Source organism: Dothidotthia symphoricarpi (genome assembly GCF_010015815.1).
Source record: "Dothidotthia symphoricarpi CBS 119687 unplaced genomic scaffold P153scaffold_11, whole genome shotgun sequence".
NCBI classification, from domain to species: Eukaryota; Fungi; Ascomycota; class Dothideomycetes; order Pleosporales; family Dothidotthiaceae; genus Dothidotthia; species Dothidotthia symphoricarpi.
Genome location: NW_022985018.1, coordinates 145,768 through 165,897, shown reverse-complemented (window position 1 = coordinate 165,897; position 20,130 = coordinate 145,768). Strand labels below are relative to the sequence as shown.

The 20,130-nt window shown below is 54.2% G+C and overlaps 5 protein-coding genes across 5 annotated transcripts; 3 read left to right on the top strand and 2 right to left on the bottom strand.

Moving 5' to 3' along the window:
* Window positions 1–988: 988 nt before the first annotated feature.
* P153DRAFT_340903 (uncharacterized protein) lies at window positions 989–5,330 on the bottom strand (the record flags this gene model as incomplete). Its single annotated transcript, XM_033665896.1, has 12 exons — window positions 989–1,228; window positions 1,285–1,415; window positions 1,467–1,782; window positions 1,855–1,936; window positions 1,993–2,239; window positions 2,303–2,646; window positions 2,695–2,802; window positions 2,986–3,610; window positions 3,656–4,338; window positions 4,387–4,810; window positions 4,865–4,993; window positions 5,060–5,330. The coding sequence occupies 12 exons, from the start codon at window positions 5,328–5,330 to the stop codon at window positions 989–991; spliced, it is 3,600 nt and encodes a 1,199-aa protein (XP_033523124.1).
* A 1,265-nt stretch (window positions 5,331–6,595) lies between these two features.
* P153DRAFT_403603 (uncharacterized protein) lies at window positions 6,596–8,943 on the bottom strand (the record flags this gene model as incomplete). The annotated part of the gene is made up of 2 exons (XM_033671983.1): window positions 6,596–8,407; window positions 8,456–8,943. 2 exons carry the CDS (start codon window positions 8,941–8,943, stop codon window positions 6,712–6,714), a joined length of 2,184 nt encoding a protein of 727 aa, XP_033523123.1. The 3' UTR covers window positions 6,596–6,711.
* An 850-nt stretch (window positions 8,944–9,793) lies between these two features.
* On the top strand, window positions 9,794–13,276 carry P153DRAFT_423238 (uncharacterized protein). The gene is made up of 2 exons (XM_033672413.1): window positions 9,794–12,735; window positions 12,789–13,276. The coding sequence occupies exons 1-2, from the start codon at window positions 9,961–9,963 to the stop codon at window positions 12,948–12,950; spliced, it is 2,937 nt and encodes a 978-aa protein (XP_033523122.1). The 5' UTR covers window positions 9,794–9,960; the 3' UTR covers window positions 12,951–13,276.
* Window positions 13,277–14,711: 1,435 nt separating this feature from the next.
* P153DRAFT_367090 (uncharacterized protein) lies at window positions 14,712–16,129 on the top strand. Its single transcript, XM_033668186.1, has one exon. The coding sequence runs from the start codon at window positions 14,729–14,731 to the stop codon at window positions 15,941–15,943; it is 1,215 nt and encodes a 404-aa protein (XP_033523121.1). The 5' UTR covers window positions 14,712–14,728; the 3' UTR covers window positions 15,944–16,129.
* A 66-nt stretch (window positions 16,130–16,195) lies between these two features.
* Window positions 16,196–20,013, top strand: P153DRAFT_367089 (uncharacterized protein). Its single transcript, XM_033668185.1, has one exon. It carries the CDS (start codon window positions 16,450–16,452, stop codon window positions 19,906–19,908), a length of 3,459 nt encoding a protein of 1,152 aa, XP_033523120.1. The 5' UTR covers window positions 16,196–16,449; the 3' UTR covers window positions 19,909–20,013.
* Window positions 20,014–20,130: the final 117 nt, after the last annotated feature.

Here is a 20,130-nt window from a genome sequence, read left to right as displayed (position 1 = left end):
CAGAGGTTGAACTGAGTAGGGTGTGTTGGGATGGTGCGAGGCGCTGCATGGAAGCAAAGCTGGGCGGCGGCGGTCGCCTTGTCGTGTAACTGACGATGGTCTCGGTCCTAGACGATCGCAGTGGCGGATGTACTTGGGAGGTGAAGTTTTCAATTGATGATATTACTGGACTTGTCATACTATTCACTCGTTGTGGGCCTACGTTTATCTCGTTTCCGTATCTGTCGAGCGTGATAGGTCCAGATGCAGTGGATCCTCTTACTTCTCGTCGTGATTCTCTGCGACGTAACACGTTTTGTGCTGTGACGTTGTCCAACGTTTCGAGTCGCGAGTTTATCTGGTACCACAGATCTTTATCTGCATCTCTCGGAAGCGGCGCTTGGCGCGTATAGCTGCGGCAATCCTGGTGATTATTTGGGTTGGAAGCGACGCTATCAGCCTGTGTTGAAGACTTTCGCACAGATATTTTCTTAGCAAACTCCGTTTTGACGTGAGATGGTCGTGGACTATCTTGTTGCCTTTTCCTGACTTCTCCGACCAGAGGCGCAGTGCCTGACGTATTCTGGGGGTTTTGGTTGGATGTTGACGAAATATTTCCAGGTGATAATATTGGCACTGTAGACTTTCCATTTGGATGGTTGGATCCAGTTCTGTCTCTCTTAGCAGTATTATGACTTGCGGGAATGGTTCCGCCGGATCTCGAAAGCGTTTCCAACGGAAAAGGATTCAGGTTCAAATCCTGTGATACAGTTGGCGGTAATGAAGCAATGGTTGTTCGTCTTAGCTTACTCGATTCTGGATTGTTATATTTGCTCATTGCTGGTCGTGATGAGGGATCGGACACGCTGCGATTTGAAACTGCAGGCCGAGCTCTTTTCCCATCTGAATCCACATTGATGCTTGAGGAAGGAAGCTTACTTTGCCGCTTTGAAATTTTTTGACTGACATCTGGGGCCGAATGAGTCTCTTTGACGGGATCTAAATTCTGTTAACCACTCGTCACAAGCAGAGCATACCACCTCAAATACTCACGTTTTATTTGAATGTCCTGCATAATTGCCCTCGGAAAGCCACTGATAGGGTATTTGGAGCATTTCAAGTGTGGGCTACAAAGGTACAACGAGATTGTGATGTCCGCGTCCTTCCTTCGCGCTGAGATGTCAGGTACTTCCACGCTGAATTGCGCAAGATCACACATGTCCGATACTTCGGCGCGAGATATCGGAACCTCACAGATCAGCGATTGATTGTATATCAATATGGATGAATCCGACTTACTTTGACAGCATCCAATGCCCTGTCACTCTCAATCTCGAAATACGGGCGGAAAAAGGGGCCAGTTTGTTGTTTCCGGAAATATTCACCGAGTTCACGAAGATAGTCTGAGCCATCTTCAAATCTACAACAAAGCTGGCCTACATCGGTCAGCGCGTGATTGGCATTTAATGTTAGCGGAAGAAAGTTACCAGTGCATGAGAATGTATTGTCGGCCTCGAACTTCGGCATCCCTATCCTTTCATAGTAGAAGGAACTTGCGACCAATATGTGTGCTACCCTCTCGATGTTGTAGAGAGCATCTGGAAGCTTCAAGGCATGTTTCGTATTACGTCGTAGCTCCTCCAACTCATTTACTTTATCCAAACTTGGCGGGTTACGTTTGATGTCCGGGTTGATGCGTATGTGACGCAACTCATCGTCCGCACTTCCGTCAAGGTCAACAACATCCGAACAAAAGTCTCTCCACATAAGTTCGGCGTTTAGGATACTGTCTATGCGATTATGCTAGGGTCGACGATGATCAGCAAAAGCTCGTTCGATGTTTTTGAGCCCAAAGGATGGGCGAAGTGAACACACCATAGCTGTAATCATCTGACGCATCTTGGGAAACATGAAGTTTCTTCTCTTTTGAGATTCTTCGTGGTTAGCAGCAGTTTTCCTACCAGTCCATTGTCAAACAGGTCAATATATAATTATGAGGAATGGAATACCAACCGTCTTGAAGTACGAGATAAAGTGGGATTGGTAGGAAGGCTGCTCCTCACTTCGGCTTTATTTTGGCTGGTACCGATTGACAGGAAGATATCCGGACCTTTGTGTGCAACGTCCGGCCACAACAGTTTCCGTTCCCGGTGTACCAGTAGAACAGGGTTATTGTGATATACAGCACCATCGAGATAGGTTCGCTTGCTAGGCGCGTGCTCAAAGGGCTTGAAGTAAGGTGGAGCAGCCGAGGTAGCCGCTGCAGCCTCCCAAACTCTTAGTTCTAGATCTGGATCATCCGGGCGTGGAAAGTCGTAATGACCTCTGCGTCGACCGACGCCTTTGTTTTTTCGGTTGTAGTTTGCGATGACGATGGCCCGTTTTCCTGCTCCGTCTGTGGCGGTTACTGCGACCTTAGCTCGAATGTCTTTCTTGTTGTTCCCAAAAAGACGTTCTTCTGACCCGAAAGCTGCTTTCAACGCATTTCTCAAGGGTGTTGTTTCGTACTTTGCTGCATGTTTGAAAGCAATTATGTGCTTCAAGATTGGAACGCTTTGCCCTTTCCGAGGTGTGAATGCACTGGAGCAGAGGCTCTTGAACTGGTAAGTGCAATGTTCAAGACTCCAGTTCTTAACACCCAACGCGAGAGCAATGATTCCACCTGTGCTACACTGTGTCAGTTCCTGCATCATTGAGTTTACTCTAATCACGCACCTGGTCCCGACGATAAGATCGAAGAAAGCCTGGATAGGAATCTGAATCCCAAGCTGATTCCGAATGGCACGGAGTACCTCGAGCTCAACAATTCCGCGCATACCACCTCTGTCTACACGTTAGATGATACAAATAACGGACTCGAAAACATCGAAAAGAGAGGTTATGTACTAAAAGTGATAAGAAGGGCTCGTTTGAACGGCGGGGAGCAATAGACGATTCTAGGCAAAGCCAAAGTAGCAATCATGAATCAACGAGAAGTGAATGATGTCAAACGCAGGAGGCACTTACCCATCCAGACACAATAAGCGGACGCCCGCATGATCAGGCTTAAACCGGATGATGCATGGAGTCGGCCATTGCGTCGAGGCCGGATGTAACGGGCAACATTCCAAACTGAGTACATGCTTGTTGCTTGGTGCTGAACGAAGTCTCTTCCCATATGACCGCACACACTGGCTGCACAACGCATGACTACATGGAAGTGTGTGCTGTGGTGCCTGCATGAGACAGCAAAAGCAAGTGGTATGACTTAGAAAATCTTCTGCAGACCCTATCGTGTCGTAAAGCAAATTCATGTTCTTACTATGGATTCCGAGAAGACACGCTTCCTCGGAACGATCGGGCTTCGCACGGAACTCACTCTGTAGGTCTCGATGCATCCAGCTGATGGCCTCTTTGATCAGTTCCCGCCATGTTGGGAAGTATCGATCGGGGTGGAAGTTCGATTGAAATTGGCCAACTGCAATGATCTTCCCCCTAGCATTCTGATGCCCTTTAGGGTTGTGCTTCGAAGCTACGTTGACGCATCGGTCTATCTCCGTCCGAAAACTGCAGGGAGAGTAACGGTCGCAGAACTGTTTGAGAGCATACCAACAGTAGTCTTCGTACTCCACAAATAGTTCTTCTGGAAGCCCTGGACAAAATTAGAGAATGGTAATCTAGTTAGGATGCTTCGTACCCTTTCGATGTCGAATACAATCAAGCATGACACTAGAAGCAACAAGTTCACTGAGGTTCTCAAATATCCAGGCACTCTTGTTATGACGTCCATTTGATTGTATCGCAATTGCAAGCTGGAGTATATGACCGCCGAAATCGTCTGGAATTGGGTTGTTCTGCAAGGAAACCGTCATAAAGTTGAATGGCCTGTCAAGGGTATTCGAGAAGTGTTCAAAAGCAGCCCGAAGATACACGTTGAGTTCGTCTGAGTTGGAAAGCATATTCGCGGATCGCTTGGTTTGAGATGATCGATCGCACGCTTTGGCAATCATCTTGTGAAGAAGTCGAATTTGGGCATCGAGGAGTGTGTAACGTCCCTTGTATGGAATTCGTACGACCTTGAAAGTGGAATAGTAGCAGGAGATCAGATCGAGGATACTGCCGATGTGCCTTCCTCGTGTTTCCCATTGCTCTGCTAGGTCAAGGAAAAATGGATGACCATTGCGTCGATCTAAGCAGTCTTTGTTAGCGTCCAAGAGGTTCTCTGTCGCCCTCCGGCTGTCCCACTCATCGGTGTACACTCCCACTTCTGTGCTGTTCAGTGCAATGATTGCATGGGGAAGAGTAGGCTGATTTATCGACATTTCCAGAGAAGCTATACCCCACTCCAGCAAAGGTAGAAGAGTAGTGGCTTCAAACGTCCTGTGATAAAGTTAACAAAAGTGTAAAGCCATGATATGGCCGCCATACTTTGAGTCGCGTAGAACAAATACAACAACATCTGAAAAGGTGTACAATATCCGTGGGTAAAGCTCTTTGACGATGTAGGCTCTAGTGTTCTTCGTCTTCGTGTCGGCCCAACTCAGTATTCTAGTACGGCCTGGCGTCAGTCGCGAAAGTGATGTGGAGCCGTCGACAGGAGACGTGCGGTTCTCAACAGCTCCAAACGGCAACTTCTCCCCCGCATTGAATCCCTCGCAATCTGCATATAATAACGGTTTTGACGTCCCGAACCGCTCAGGATCTGCATACAAATGCACATCGGCGGAAGTGGGTGTGTGAGTGTGGATGGTTGAACCAACAATCGGCGAAGGGAAGGTAGGTACGTCGTTTACGTTCTCGCTCGGCTCATGTAGTTGAGTGAGCATTTTGATTAACGTGCTTTTGCCGGCATCTGGATAGTAATCGGCGTCAACGCAGAACCTCAATCTGGGGGTATAGCTCTCACTTGTTTGACCTATGAATGATGCTAACTGTGGGAATTTCTCTTTGTCGTCATCCAGCGGCTCGCCAGTCAGATTGGAGTATACGTCGAAATCAGCGAATAGTGAACGACTATAGCCATCTTTCCTAATGCCTATCTCAATACAACTTAGTCGCGTGTTTGATTTAATATTCGAAAGGGTAACATATTGACACGTACCAAACCATGTCGTATCTAGATCGCGATTGTGAATTTCTTCAAGCTGTGCTGCGTTATGATTTGGGTTCAAGATATCTTTCAATCGTGAATATACGTGATGCAACGTCTTCTCGTGCTCCAGCCCATCTCGTCCCTTCTTATTACCAGTATGTGGTGGATAGAGTATCCAACAAGACTCGCACAGACAACTATCACAATCGACGCAATACCAGATATTGGTGTCATGGTTGTCGTAATTGAGCTCGCACTCGTCGTATCGTCGCGAAGACATTGCCTGAGGCCGAGGCTGCCTTCGGATAGTGGACTCGCAAAGTAGGTTGCGACGGCAAGGCTGAGAGGAAGATGCTAGCAGTCGAACATTGATGTGGACAAACGACAGTTTATAAACTCCACGCCTCAATACTCAGCCTCTCATAGCAGTGCTTCGACATGCATGCATCAGGTTGGGAGCGAATGAGGGTTGCTGTGCGACGCCTCCATGACGAGTGGCCACAAGGCTACGCATACACACAATCAATTATAATCATGATCTTTGTCAATTGAATAGTGTGTTTCAATTCTTAACAAACTGAGCCTCCGTATTGGTGTACGTTAATGCAATGTTGCTTGAAGTGCATAGAAAGGACGTGACGTAGTGTGGAGGTGGAGACGAGATCGACGCGCGATCCGTTGCCGAATGCACTGACCACCAAACAAGGGCGACCACGGCGATCGAAAATCTAACGTTGCAAAGATTTACACAAGTTCGGAGCAGATTCTCGGCAACGCATTAAATATACAACCCGTTCTTCAGTCTGATAGCCAACATTCGAACGAGTGAAGAACATGAACTCAAGGTCAATAGCTACGTCAAAACATAAGCGGTAGACACTACTACAAACGGTAGGTATAAGTCTCGAGCCCAAAACATTCGCCGAACCAGGGAAGAATTGAAGTTAGATTCTTGAAACCACCCCATCTCCACGCCCCTCAACCCCAACTAAGAACAACAATCAGAGCGAAGCCATATATCTGAAACCTCCACCTCGTTCACACTCTGATTGTTACGCCGAGGAGTTGTTGGACTGAATTACCATACGGCGTGGGTTGATTGCACGGCAAGGGGGGTGGTCGTCACAATGCATGCCGGTTAGAGGACTTGAGTTGCGAATCAAGCGATACAAAAGCATGTCAGTTCACAAAAACTGGATGGACATGAGGAGTAGAGTGTATGATTCAGCCTGCCCAATGCCAAGCCGCCATCTTTACCAGCACTATGGAGTCCCAACTGCACCGATGTGCAAGGGGAGCAAGAAGAGCATGGTAACTTCACGTACCTACAGGAAGTCATCCAGCCGTGATGTGTAAGTGCAAGAAACCCATAATGACCCCGCTTTTGGTATTCTGATCTGCATTGTTGCTGATAGGCTGCCTCTTTCATGTGTTTGTGAACCACGTCGCTCACCAGTGATACCTCGCCTGTCAATCATCGTCAGAAGCCTGTCATTACCGTATCAAGGTAAAGAAATCCGCCTTTGAGAAACTTTTGTCATCGGAAACATAGGGATGACCTGCAGGTATATAATGACCAGCCTGTGGGCTTCCAATATACCCACACATGTCAAAAAAGAAAACATGTTCTTGAGAAGAAGAAAGAAGACTGCTCCGAGAAGCTAGTAGAGGTCGTAGAGACGTACCTGAGGCGCAGAGGTACCGGTATTGTAATCTGAACTGTAGTTGGGATCGAAATTTCCACGACCACGACCGCGGCCGCGACCAGTTCCATAGCCTCCGCCATGCTGGTAGTCTCCGTGAGATGGGCCTCGGCCACGATATCCACCACGATCAAGACCGCCGTTGTAGTTGTCGGAATGATAGTCACGTCCTCCGCGAAGCCTGTAGTCTGATCCGCGAAAGGCCTCTGCTAGACCTCCGCGTCCGCGACCTCCTCCACGATTTCCACCGCGGCCACCACCGCGACTACCTTCAGTGTAGTGTGAATGGCCAGAGTTCGTCGTGTCGTTGTGACTTTTAGTGTCTTTCGGCGCACTCTGCATGGGCACAGGCGGTCCACCGTCGCCGTCGGCCTCGTAGTCGCTCCAGCCCTCTGCCTCATCTCTGAGCCTCTGCTGAGCGTCCTCCAAGGCGGCTGCCACTTTGAGTGCCGCCTCCTCGTTGCGCAGCTTCTCCAGCTCCGGCCCCCTTAGTGTGGCTTCACGTACGCAAACACCTAACATGGCTTGCACCGTAAACACGGCATCATTACCAGCATTGTGCAAGTTGAAACCGGCAATGTCGAAATCATGCAGTATTCTCCCCAGACTGGTCGGTTGTTGATCACGTTTCCAAACGCGATACATAGTGGCAGTATCCAGGGGTTCGACCATGTTCTTCAAGCCCATTGCATCGAAGCCGAGTTGTTGAAGGTAGCGGACATCGGCTGTAGTGTCGTGGCCAAGGAAAATGATGTTGCGGTTTTCGTCGAGATTGATTCCACTCATGAGATCAACCATATCATCGTTACCTGTGGACGAGGCTCCAAAAGGCGGTCGAAAACAAGCGGCAACCGCGCCTGCGGCGTCATTGAGGGGAACGAATGTCGATTGGCCAAAGTCGAAAGATTCAGGATGGCCAGCGACGTACTGGTAGTTGACCAGATGGGCATGCTCTTTGATGCGAAAATGCCGAGCTCGAATCAGTTTTCTCCACGCAGCGCCATCCTCGCCGGGTGGAACGCCGACAAGATCTCGAGTGTCTAGTGTAGCGATGCCCACCTCTGTGATCTTGTCATGAGCTCTTTCGTAGGACTCGACGTCGACGCAGACGAATACGACCCACTTCTCAAAAGGCGAAGTCACAGGCTTGGAATAGTCGATAGCTTCTGGGGGGCCGGATTGAACGACTCCTGCCGCTACACCGGGACGTAGACCGAGGTACCGCTGTGCGCGCTTGAATTGATCGGCCGCTGACTTTTGCTTGAGAAGCCGATCTTGTTGTCTCTTTGCCTTGACAGCTTTGCTCTTGGCCTTTTGGACATCCCACAATTCCTCCATTAGCTGTTTGAAGCGCTCCAAAGAACGGTCCTCGAGCGGTGGATGGACGGGCTCATTGGGTGCGCGGAAGTCCTTGCTCGGAGCGTTGTCGACCATGTTGTCGTACTGCTCACGGGAGTGAGAGCGTCCTAGGTAACGAGGTAGATAGCGGGGATGATCAGGAAATTGGGTGACAAGACTCTCCTCACGTTGCTCGTCGGTGATTGCAAGACCAAGTTTGAGCTGTTGATTGATTTCTACTAGCAGGTCCTGAAATTGGCTCTCAAGGACGAGAATAATAGGTTTGCTGTCGTTCTCGATATCCCATATGTAATAACTGCAGAGGTGAGATGAAGGTGACACGGCGGTGAGGTGAGAGGCTTACAGGTCCCACTCGCGCTCCCAGAACTTTCCTTGGTCGAAGAAAGCCGAGGAGATGGGTTGCATGTGACTCTTGTTACAGAATTTGTACGGATATTTCGCCAGTGCCTGGATGGGAGTGAAGTGGTGACGAGCGGATGCAAGATGACCGCGAACGAGGGTAGTGACGGGGAGCTTGGAGATGGCGGGCTTTGCAGGAGGAGATGAGTGAGACATCAAGCTTGGGTTGTATGAGCTCTCGGCGCCTTGTACCCAGACGAATCGGCGGTCAACGTTGGCGTCAGGAGCAGTCGTTTGATTTGTAGCTTTGGCGGCGCTAGGCAATGCTGTCTGTTTGCTCGTCATGTCAGCGAGTTGCGGCTCGAGTAGTACACCGCCAGGCGCGTCGTCGTCGCTGAATGCTTCGGCTGGGGATGGGGACCGATCTGGCAGGGCGCCCAGGTCCGACTGCACAAGCTGACGGAGGCGGTCGAGGCGCGACGAGGAAGCCATTGCGCGAACACGGCCAGCTGGGTGGCTCCAGGTGCTTTCACATGTATCGTGTAGTGAAGTCGTCCAGGCTACACTCAACGTTGGAGGTGGATGGGGTCTGTTTGTGCAGATGTGGTGACAAGTACGAGTGAGGCAAGGGCAAACACGGTGACGGCAGCAGCAGCACGTGCCAGCAGCTCCAGATGCTCACTGTAGATACAGCCTGACTCTGCGTGAAGTGACTTTGCACTGTTCAGCCATGCATTTGTGCTGAGGTGAAGACACGGATGTACAGAGCATCATGGACACTGTGCAGGCAGACAGAGTGAAACACGCCACCGAGCAGAGCAACAGAGTGAGGGTGGGATCACGAGCACACGTTCAGTCAGAAGTGCTTGCACAGTCATGGCGTGTGTTGAGGCCACGCAGGGCACCTCTAGAGACGGAAAGAGACACGGGCTGTAGAGGCTGTGCATGAGATGGGCTGTGGACGTGTGCTGACATGGGAAATGCACCAAGCGTACCTTTGAGCCTGGAATTGCGCGAGCTTTCACGGGGGGAGGCCATGTGCGCGCGGCATCGACGGGGTGCAGGGCGTGGCGTTGGGCGACTCTGCGGACGGCAAACGCACGGCTGCTTATGTGTCGACGAGAGACATGGCGAGGGCTTCTTGGGAACATGGGGTGGCCAGGCCAAGTCACAGAAGGGGAGCCCAAGTCGACGAAGGGTAGCCCAAGTCACAGAAGGGGTATGCACGAGGGGTGTGCGAGAGGGGCGTGCAAGACGACGTGGGAGAGAGACGGCAAGCGAGCACTAGTGCGGCCGACGCGACTCCAACGACTCCCGCGAGCCAGCACCAGCACCGCGTCACGACCGCCGCCCGCCCTCGCTGGACTCGCACCTCGACGCCGCCCGCGCGCCTCAACGCTGGACTCCACGACGCGCCCCGCTGACGCCCCGATTCTCCCCCTCCACCCCGTCGACGCGTGGCTGCAGAGCCTGACGCGGTCGTCGCAGGCCGCTCCCCTGCCATGCGCCATGGCTGAAGGCGACGATGCGCTCGACGAGCCCCAGCCCGCGCCGAACCCGGACGCCCTGACGACGGTCAACGACTTCCTCGACTACACCGAGTACTTCCCCTCGGACCTGGTGCGCTCGCTGACGCTGATCGGCGACTGCGACCAAGCCTACCGCGACGCCGCCCAGCACGTGCACGACCTGGCCGCCCTGTACGGCCGCCTGCCCGCCCTGCCCGACGACGAGCGCCCCGACCCCGCCGCCCTGCGCCGCCAGATGGCCCGCCGCCTGCAGCACGCCATCAGCCAGCGCCACTTTGCCTGCACCGAGGCCGCGCGCCTGTACGAGCTCTCGCTGCGCCACTGCCACCGCTCCGCCGTCATCAGGCGCAAGCTGCACGCCCAGCCCCAGCCGCCGTCGCGCGACCCCACGCCCGCCGCCGTCTCGCCGCCGCCTGCCCGCCCGCTGCACCGCCCCGCCGACCGCCCCGCCCACCTGCGCCTGACCTTCGACGCCGCCCGCCACCGCAACACGGCCGTGCCCCTGCCCTCGCGCCGCGCCCGCGCACACAGCCCAGACTCCGACTCGGGCTCGGACCGCGACGCCGACGTCGACGCCCGCAAGCCCAAGCGCCCCGCCGACAGGCCGCCCAAGCCGGCGCGGGCGCGCGCGGCGGGCGGCGTGCTGGGCACAAACGTCCACAGCACCATCGCCGGCATCTCGACCAGCAACGCCCTCGCCCAGCTGCACCCGCCGCCGCCCGACGCCCGGCCCGGCAGCCGCTGGGCGCCGTGGCGCAAGCTGACCGAGTACGAGATGGCGGTGCTGCGCAAGTCGATGAAGAAGAACGCCGTGTGGACGCCCAGCCTCACCATGGTCAACCGCGAGCTCGAGCGCAAGCACCGCACAAAGGGCGACTTCGAGCGCGAGCGGGCGCGCTGCGAGGCCGCCGGCGACGTCTTCCTCGACGAGCAGCCCGAGACGCTGCAGCAGATCATGGCCGCGCAGGGCATGGGCGACCAGATCGTGAACGTCCCGGCCGCAGAAGCCCCCGCCCGCTCCAGCGAGCCCGTCGACGACGACGCCGGCGAAGACGTCACCGTCGCCATCCGCACGGGCCCCGTCGAGGCAAAGGACGGCAGGAACCTCGACCGGAGCACGCGGCGCCAGAAAGCCCTGCGCGACACCCAGGTGCTCGAGGACGCCACCAAGAACCTCACCATGGCCGCCGACGGCCTCAAGGAGCTCACCTTCGTCTCGGCGGCCGTCGCAGCGTCCAGCGCACAGAAGAGGAAGACGCCGGCCCGGTCGTCGAACAAGCGAAAACGCGATGCATCGCCACCCCCCGCGCTGGAAACGGCCACCGAGGCCACCAACGACGCATCGCCAGCACACGCCGACAGCGCCGCCGAGGAGCCCGACGCAAAACGCCAGCGTGTAGAGCTCACTGCGCCATCGCCATCGCCCGACGCCCCCGCATCACCCCTTGGCTCCGTCCACTCGACGCCCGACATGGAGGAGCCGCTCCCCGAAGACCCCGGTGCTCTGGCTGTGGACGCCATCGACCCAGCACTAGAGAGTGCCACGCCAGCATCAGAGGCCATGGACACGGCTGCCGATGCCGATTCAGCCAGTGCGGTGCCTGTTGCGAGTGCACCGCAGACGCCCGTCGTCTCCCACGTCGAGGAATCGGTGCCTGCCCAAACCTCCCCGTCTGCAGCCCCGTCTCCAACCGCACACCCTCCTGTGCCATCTCCAGAGAAGCCAAAGACGGCATCATCCACGACCACCCTGCAAGTCCCGCTCGCGCCTGCTGGCCCGAGCACGCCTGAAGTGAACAAGAAACAAGAAACAAAGCCATCACACGAGCAGCCCACCGTCGCTTCGCAGCCACCAAACGAACCAGCAGATCAACCAGTCGCTCTGGCAACAACTCCCAACTCAGTTGTCCCGATATCTGACACGCCTCCTGCTTCCCCGAGTCCTGCAACACCCACCACCGTTCCAGTCGTTCCAGCACCTTCGACCAGCCCGACATCCCCTACCGAGATAGCTCCACTGCCCGAATCTGGCTCTGCGGTTGACATCTCTGCCGGCATTGCTGCGACTGCGCCTGCTTCCCCGTCAGATCAGGGTCCTTTGGCAGATGATCCTCCCGCTGAATCGGCATCTGTATCGCCTCTATCCGGACCAGTCACTTCAACACATGCAGCTGAGTCGGCTCACTCGTCGGCGGCCACTCCGCTAGCTCCTCCCGCTCCTCCACGCTCAACAAGCACAGCAGCGTCTTCACGACCAAAACGCGAGTCCACCGCGCCCAAAGCTTCAAGCCCAAACCCCATACCCGCCCACCCAAAGAAACCTTCAAGCACCTCTTCTCCAGCCCCAACCCCTGCTCTCGAGCCCACCCAAATGGTCATGCGCTCACACTCTCGAAGCCACGTCCCCACCCCCAAAGCGCTAAGCGAAGAGCCAAAAGCCCTCGAGGCCGGCCGCACCACACGCGGCACCCGCCGCCACAGCATCTTCAGCCAGTCAGCTCTAACAGCCCCGGTGGCCATACGTGTAAGCAGACGCAAGAAGCCCCCACCAAAAGGCGAAATTACATCCGCCGAGGGAGGCCCCAAGACGATCACAAACACGAAGCGCCAGGGCCGCACGCGCGACCGGAGAAGAAAACCCGCCGAGGAAGAAGAGGAGATGGAGGAAGATACGGATTCGATCCACCCCGACGAGACGAGGTACTGCATCTGCAACAACGTTAGTGACGGTGATATGATCTCGTGCGATAACAACGTAAGACCCCGTACTACCTTATTTTCCTTGACGTTGGTGCTAATACACAACAGTGCGAGAACGAGTGGTTCCACTTCGCGTGCGTGGGCCTCGAGGACACGCCGCCCAAACGCGCCAAGTGGTATTGTCCCGACTGCCGCGTCTTGCTCGGCACGGATGCGTATGGTAATCCGCTGGTGCCGCCGCCGCTGCCGGGAAGGAGGGGAAATCGGTAGGTTTTTTCCCTGTTGGTTTGGTGGGTGCGTGCTGAGTTTTCGAGGGTGAATAGGTCGATGTAATGATGTTATTGATTGGACGGGGTGGGGTTGGGGCGTGAAGGCGTTCTGTTCTGGTATCGGGTGGGCGTTGGCGGGTTCATGTGGCATTGTCGATGCATGGATGTATGGGTCCAAGGGTTTGGGCTTTTGGCGTTGACTTCTTTCGATGGGGTCGCTTCTTCGAGAGCATTGGGCTTTGGGTGTGTTTCCGTGTGCGTACTATATTACATACTCTATTTCCATCCCTTCCATCGCCAATGTACTACACAACACAATACTGTGCGATCTTTCTGCTTTCTCTCGTCACATATCATGGAATGTAACAGCTTCATGTTAGTATGGCAAAGTATCGCGAAAGCGCTCTATCTCACGACAAGACAAGACAGCACGCATGACTAAGAACCCAACACTGCCAAATGACCAGATGTTCGGTGTAAGCTAGGACGTGGGCGAGGAGAGAGATGTAGCGTCCGCATCAAGACTTCACATTCATGTGGCCTTGGCAGGGCTTTTTGACGGTGCACAGCATCTCTCAAACCTCAGCTCACATCAGGAACAATCCCATGCGCACGCTGGATTATCATTTTCAGTCTTCAGTTTTGCGGGCTCTCGCATGACTTGTTCCAGGGGGGTTTTTTTTTGGACGCGCGAAGCAGGACACATGATGAAGGAGAGAGAAACACTGAGGTACCGCGGCGTGGTAATTTACACCGGCATCGGGTATTTTACACCGCAGAATTGGGTAAATTTACACTTTACACCGCGTATAGGTAAATTTACACCGCGTATATATGTACTTAGAGATTTTCTTAAATTTCTTATTACCGGCACTACTATTAATCGCAACAACGTTGCTCCGGCCTACCCCACATAAGCTGAAAACTCAACTATTAACACTATCTCATCTACACGCTCACAATGGAGCCCACCTACGAGCTCACCCACGATTGAGCCTACCCACGAGCCTACCCACGATGGAGCTCATGATTGAGCCCACCCACGATGGAGCTCACGATTAAGCCCACCCACAAGCCTACCCACGATGGAGCCCACCCACGAGCCCACCCACGAGCCCACCCACGAGCCCACTCATAATCAAGCTTGAATTTAAGCTTACAATTAAGCTGGATTTCAACTCACAATCGAGCTTGGATTTAAGCTCACAATCGAGCTAGATTTCAACTCACAATCGAGCTGGATTTCAACTCACAATCGAGCTTGGATTTGAGCTCACAATTAAGCTGGTAAGTAACTTAGATAGATCTACATAGAATGAATAAATTGTATATATAAATTATCTGTAAATCTACAAAAAATTGTGTAATATGTATAATACTATATGTAAATTTACCTCACGTTTTACACCGCAATGCGGTGTAAAACACGGTCTTTCTTCTGTGTTTTTTACACCCCAAAGCTGCGGGGTAATTTACCCGATTTTGTACCTCAGTGAAAGGTCTGGAGCTGGCAGGGTCCCGGTTCTGAAAACTCCATGGTTCGCTCTAGAAGGCTTTTTACGGTTTCCAGAAAGGAAAGAGCATAACTTGACATGGCTTTCTTGTTGGACGATTTTGAGTTGATGAGGATGGAGAGAGAGAGATTCGAGCAAGAGGATGATGGTTGATGTATGGAGAAAGTGGGGGTCGGCGTTTCGGCATCAGGGTGCAGGGATCTGGTAGTCGCGTCGCGCCTTGGACGCCAGAAAAGCTTCCAACTCTTGCATCTTTTACTGCACAATGTCGCGCACCACCCGCCTCGCAAGCGTCGAATTCCGACCCCTCCTCCAGGCCCCGATTCGAGTCCCGCTTCGTGCCCTACAGTCGTTGAATCGCCCGCAATGCCGTCCCTCGCTCCCGCACGCCACTTCTCCACAGTGCCTCGCACAACGACGCTTCCTCAACCTCTATCTGACAGCCAAGGCAAAGACGGTTCTGGGCATGCACAAAGTGCTCAACTTCGACATCTACGACATGCCAGAACTGAGCGCCTCGGAACACAGAGTCAATGTCGTCAAGAGCGAGAAGGACTCTACAGTAATTGCTGCCGACATATCGATGCAAGAGCTTTACGACAACCATGTCAAACCAGGGCACATGCTGTACCTCACGAATGAGCTGAGCAAGAAGACTGCGGAGAATTTCCAGAAGCTCAAAGACGAGAACATACCAAGTGTGGCCAGGGACTACGCACTTGTTGAGGCAAAAACACAACGGGTCATCATCAAAAACCCTCAATCGGGTGCACAACTCGGTGAACTGAAACGCATACACATGACTCTCTCCAGCCCGACGTCGTATTACAAACTCTGCCTCGACCGCGCCTACCAATTTATCGAGAGTGGATCGCCCATTGAGGTTCACATCCGTGTGAAAGGCTCGTACATTGGCAAAGACAGGTTCAATCCAGGCCCTGCCGACGTGTGGCCGTGGATGCACTCCCACTTTCCGCATCTGCGTCCAGACATCATCCATAAGGCTATGCCGAGCGGCACGATATTTCTCGTCGAGCCAGTGTGTGATGGGAAGCAGATTGAGTTTGTCCTGTCGAAACGGGCGGGTGTGATGCCCAAGATGGACCTCACACAGAGGCTGTTCAAGGTGAAGAGCGCCGTCATACAGGCGATACAGGGGAACGCAAATATACAAGTGCCGCCTGAGGTGCGCGTGCAGGTGCAAGCTATGCCGCGCGATGACAGTGTGGGGCTTGCAGCCGCGGATAGCGGTAGGCGGTGGGCTAAGAAGGATGGTATCGACACAAGGCAAGGGGAGCGTAGGGTTGTGAAGGAATCTGTGTACAAGGACAAGAAGGCAGCTGGACGTGGAAAAGTAAAAAAATATGGGCGGAAGAGCGGAGATGGAAACAGAGACCAAAGCAAGCAGTGGACCATGGGCGACCGTGGCCAAGAAAGGAGTCCTCTCTGGTTGCGGAGGTCGGATGCCGAGAGTCTGTGAACCATTAGCATTGAGAGGTCTTGTTCAATGAGATGCAGTTTGGCATGTGTTGGTGCAGCCTGCTTTTGACAAGCGCGAACACATGCTATGCATACAAGCCTGGCTAAGATGCAGTGCATGTGTGCAGCGCATATGTGCAGCCCATGGTGAGCGGTTGACAAACGTTTCCATGTTCGTCGTCATGGGGCTTGGCGCGACGGGAACACATGCATAAACCTTGGGCAGCACGGCAGTGACCACATCGCTCCGGATCTTCGTCCGAGCAAATATCTTACCTTGACTGTGCTCTGCCCTGCCACCGTTCGTTTTCTGCCTTCGCCCGTCGAGTACCCTCCCGCCCCGCCGCCTGATGATGCTGCCGCCCTAGATTCCACACGCAATCCCGTCACGATTCACACAATAAGCGCAGCCTGACTCGGTCGCGACTGCCTCTTGCGTTCCGCTTACCCGTCGCCGCCTAATCCCCATTCCGCGACACAACCCCCAACACGTGCACACAAGCCTCGATGAACGCAGCGCGGCAGGCCTGTCGCCCCAAGCACCAGGTCCTGGTCCTCAAGTGCTACCCCAAGGTGCAGAAGAACGATGTCGAGGTCAAGGCCAACTCGAGTGAGTTGAGCTATCTGCTGTACTATGCGAGCACGCGACGGAGCAAGCTGCAGAAGGTCGGCGACTTCCTGGACAAGCGGGCGACCAAGGATGTGTGGAAGGGCAGTATTGGCAGCGTCCAGGTCACGCTGCAGATAGTAAGGGCCCTCGTCGAGAAATGCCCGCGCGACCTGCCCCTCTACGCCGGCGCCGTGCTGCGCATCCTGCGGACCATCCTCAACTCCAACGACGTGACCATGGTCGAGGAGTCTGTGCCGGCCTTCGAGGCGCTGTGCGCACACCAGGAACCCGCCGCCCTCGCCGCAGACCAGGACTACATCAAGCAGTACGAGGAGATTGTGCAGCTGTACGCCCAGTTCGCCTCCAAGAGCCCCCCGCAGACTGCCAAGGCCCCCACCAGCTGGCCCGTCGCAATCCGCTACCGCAAAGCTGGGCTGCAGGCGTTGAAGGCAGTCGCCTCGTCGGAATCGCTTGGATCCGAGACAGGCCGTCAGTTGGCTGTCCTGATACCCGTCATCCTCACCAACATATACTCGGAAAACGGGACATACTTGAAGCGCCTGGAGAACCGCGACGCCGACAACGACGAGCACGAGAAGGAGCTGGCATTGCGGCGGCGACAGAGCGCCTCGACGGCGCGCACAGACGACGAGGACGGTGGGGATCCAATCGCTGCATCAGGGACGACCGAAGATGCAGACAAGCTCGCAGAAGAAAAGGTTGGCGTTGTTGCCCTCCAGGCGCTGCGTAACATCTTCCAGGGCGGCAACAGAGGACAGCTCCGACTCGGGACATCTATTGTTCTCAACTTCATCGGTACTCATGTGAAGTCCCCCCCGCCATCTACGGAACACGGCAGCGCAAACTGGGCGACCAGGCTCATGGCTATGATCTGCGCATGGGCGCCAGTGCAAGACCGCTATGCTATCATGGTCGGCGCAGTCGAAGCTCTCGTCAAAAGCCCAATCGTCGAGGACGACATGGAACGGCAGTTGGGTCTCGCAACCATTATTGATTACCTTCTCAGCTCCACTATCAACTTCATCGGACTCAGTGTTATGGACGTGCTGGTTGGTCTTATTTCTCACACATTGTTGCTTCTACAGCTTGGTGGACCTGGGTCGACGATACAGCCGCATACTCAACAGACCACCTCGGTCTCGGAGAAGGGCTTGAATGGTGCAGGAGCTGCGAACAGTCTGTCGGGTGTCGTCATGGAGGTTGTCAAGGAAGTGTCGCATGTGCGAGTGCAGCTCCTAAGTACGGTACAAAAGTGTATGGCTGATCTGGCAACACATGTATACTACACCGATCAGATCTCCGACATGGTGGACGCGATTCTCAGCCGTCTGAAACCTTCTCGGCTGTCTAGCGTCTCTTCAACGGCGGATGCAATTGAGAACCCAGCAGAAACGGTTGATGCGGTTGCAGCTTCAGGTAGCTTGCAAGAGAAGAATTCTGTTGATCGTTTCTTTTCCTTTGAAACGGCTCGCATCGCAGCTCTCGAGGCCGTCAAGGCCATCATCACCACTGCAAACGCACGGAGACCGGATGGATCAAAGGCAACTGTCTCGCGCAGCAAAGTTGGCGTAAGCGTATGGGAAGGCACGCAATGGCTTCTGCGTGACCCTAGCGGGCAGGTCAGGAAAGCATACGTCGATGCGCTTGTTACCTGGCTCAACCTCGAGAAGGAGCAGGAAGATTTGAAGATTGTGGACAACTACAGGAGAAAAGAGAAGGAGAATGAAAAGGGGGGATTGGCGAAACGAGCTGCGTCCAACGCGTCGCAGCGCGAAAGGCCACACCGGAAGACGGGGAAAGACACGTTCTTGCCGCTCCTTCATCTGGCCGTGTATGAGAACGCGCTTCACTACGTTGATTCCGAGTCTGATCTTCTGCTACTACACCTCCTCCTCACGACCTTGACGGATAGACTCGGTGTCAACACTGTACGAACTGGCCTACCGATGATCATGCGGTTGCAGGAGGACATTGCAGGCGTTCAAGATCCAGGTTCCAAAGTACGGATAGGCAGTCTTGTGCACGGCTATCTGTGGGCTCTGAGCATGACTTTTGACTTTGAGACGTCTTCAGTGGGTCGCTCCATACACAATGAAATCACGCGAAGAAGCAACAGAGGTCTATGGGTAAAGACTATCCGAGTCCCAGCTATGCATGTTGGTCTCATTGAAACACCACACCCGTCTCAGATGCAACTTCCTACCAACGCCGTGCAGAGCGAGGCTATCGTTCCCTTTGACAACCGCGAAGCTCTTGTCGATAAGATCTCAGAAGGTTATTCGTCTTCTTTGTACTCGCCACCTTCTTCACCACCCGGGTCCCCGGACCGTTCTGCATCAGCAGTCTCGTCGATCCCTGTGATCCATCAGCCTGCAAACCTCAATTCCGCTCCTCAACTCTCCTACAAAGTCAGAGACGACCTTCTCGCTGACTGGACTCGAGATATCTGTCTCGTGGCCAACACCAAAGATTCCTCGTCAGCGTCGATGACGGGCTCAAAATCGGGGACGCAATACACACGAAACAACTTTCTCGGCGTAAACATCCCGAATGGCAACATGGAAAGTGGAACCAACTCACCCGCGCTGGGAAGCCCCCGACGTTCACAAAGCAAGCCGCCATCCATTGCATACGGACTTGTAGGTCCTTCGTATCGCCAGCGCAGTCCCTCCAATACAGCACGGAGCACCTCATCCGCTCGCAGCACGGTACGCGTGGATGACCTTAAACGCGCACTTTCTGGCGCCGGCAATGCCCCGCGCACCTCGTACTCTCGTCGCGCGCCCTCACAACGACAGCGCGAGGACTCCTCTGCAAGCGAGTCTATGGTCAGCGTGCACTCGCTATCCGACTCATCATTCGTTACAACAGATCCAAACTCACGTCACGGCTTCGCACCTGAGAGCCCGTCCACGCCTGCAGCAACACTCACGCCGCGCCCACAGACTGCAACGAGCATGAACTTTCCAACGAATTACACAGGCGATGTGCCGCCTGTGCCGCCTATTCCCGAGGCGCTGAGGGACCAGAGTGCGAGTCCATCGGGCGTGAGCGAGAAGGATTTCGCGAGGCCGAGGGCGGGTACCAACGGGACTATGGGCACCATGGGTGTTGGTTTTGCATCTAGCAACGCGGCACAGACGAGGAGGAGTCGCAGTGTTAAGAGTGGGGTTAGTCGGAGTCGGGGCAGGAGTGAGCATAGGGGAAGCGAGGGGCAGGAGAGGAAGCCGGATTTCTCGGGGTTCTTGGATAGTCTGGGCATTGATGACGATGGTGATGATGAGGATGGGAATGAGGGTGAAACGGGGCATGGCGTAGGGAGAGCGCCGTACTAGGAGTGTCTGTCTGGAGTGTGATCGTTTGTAGATGCTTGAGATGAGTTGATATCTATCGCCTTTGGGCAATTTTTCGTTATTCATAGCAATTAAATTCACCTTCTTGTTCATGTATTTGTCCTTTTCAAGATGAGACTGTACGTCAATCTATCAAGTTACCATCTAACTTGCCTCATGCAATCTATCTCCAACCCGCTTTGTGATCCGTATCAATCAAATTGC

What these genes read in the sequence shown, in the direction of transcription:
- P153DRAFT_367089 (XM_033668185.1), top strand. Translation starts at nt 16,450, where the DNA reads ATGAACGCAGCGCGGCAGGCCTGTCGCCCCAAGCACCAGGTCCTGGTC.
- P153DRAFT_423238 (XM_033672413.1), top strand. Translation starts at nt 9,961, where the DNA reads ATGGCTGAAGGCGACGATGCGCTCGACGAGCCCCAGCCCGCGCCGAAC. An exon ending in TGATCTCGTGCGATAACAAC is followed by an intron (nt 12,736 to 12,788) that starts GTAAGACCCCGT and finishes AATACACAACAG; the next exon opens with TGCGAGAACGAGTGGTTCCA.
- P153DRAFT_367090 (XM_033668186.1), top strand. Translation starts at nt 14,729, where the DNA reads ATGTCGCGCACCACCCGCCTCGCAAGCGTCGAATTCCGACCCCTCCTC.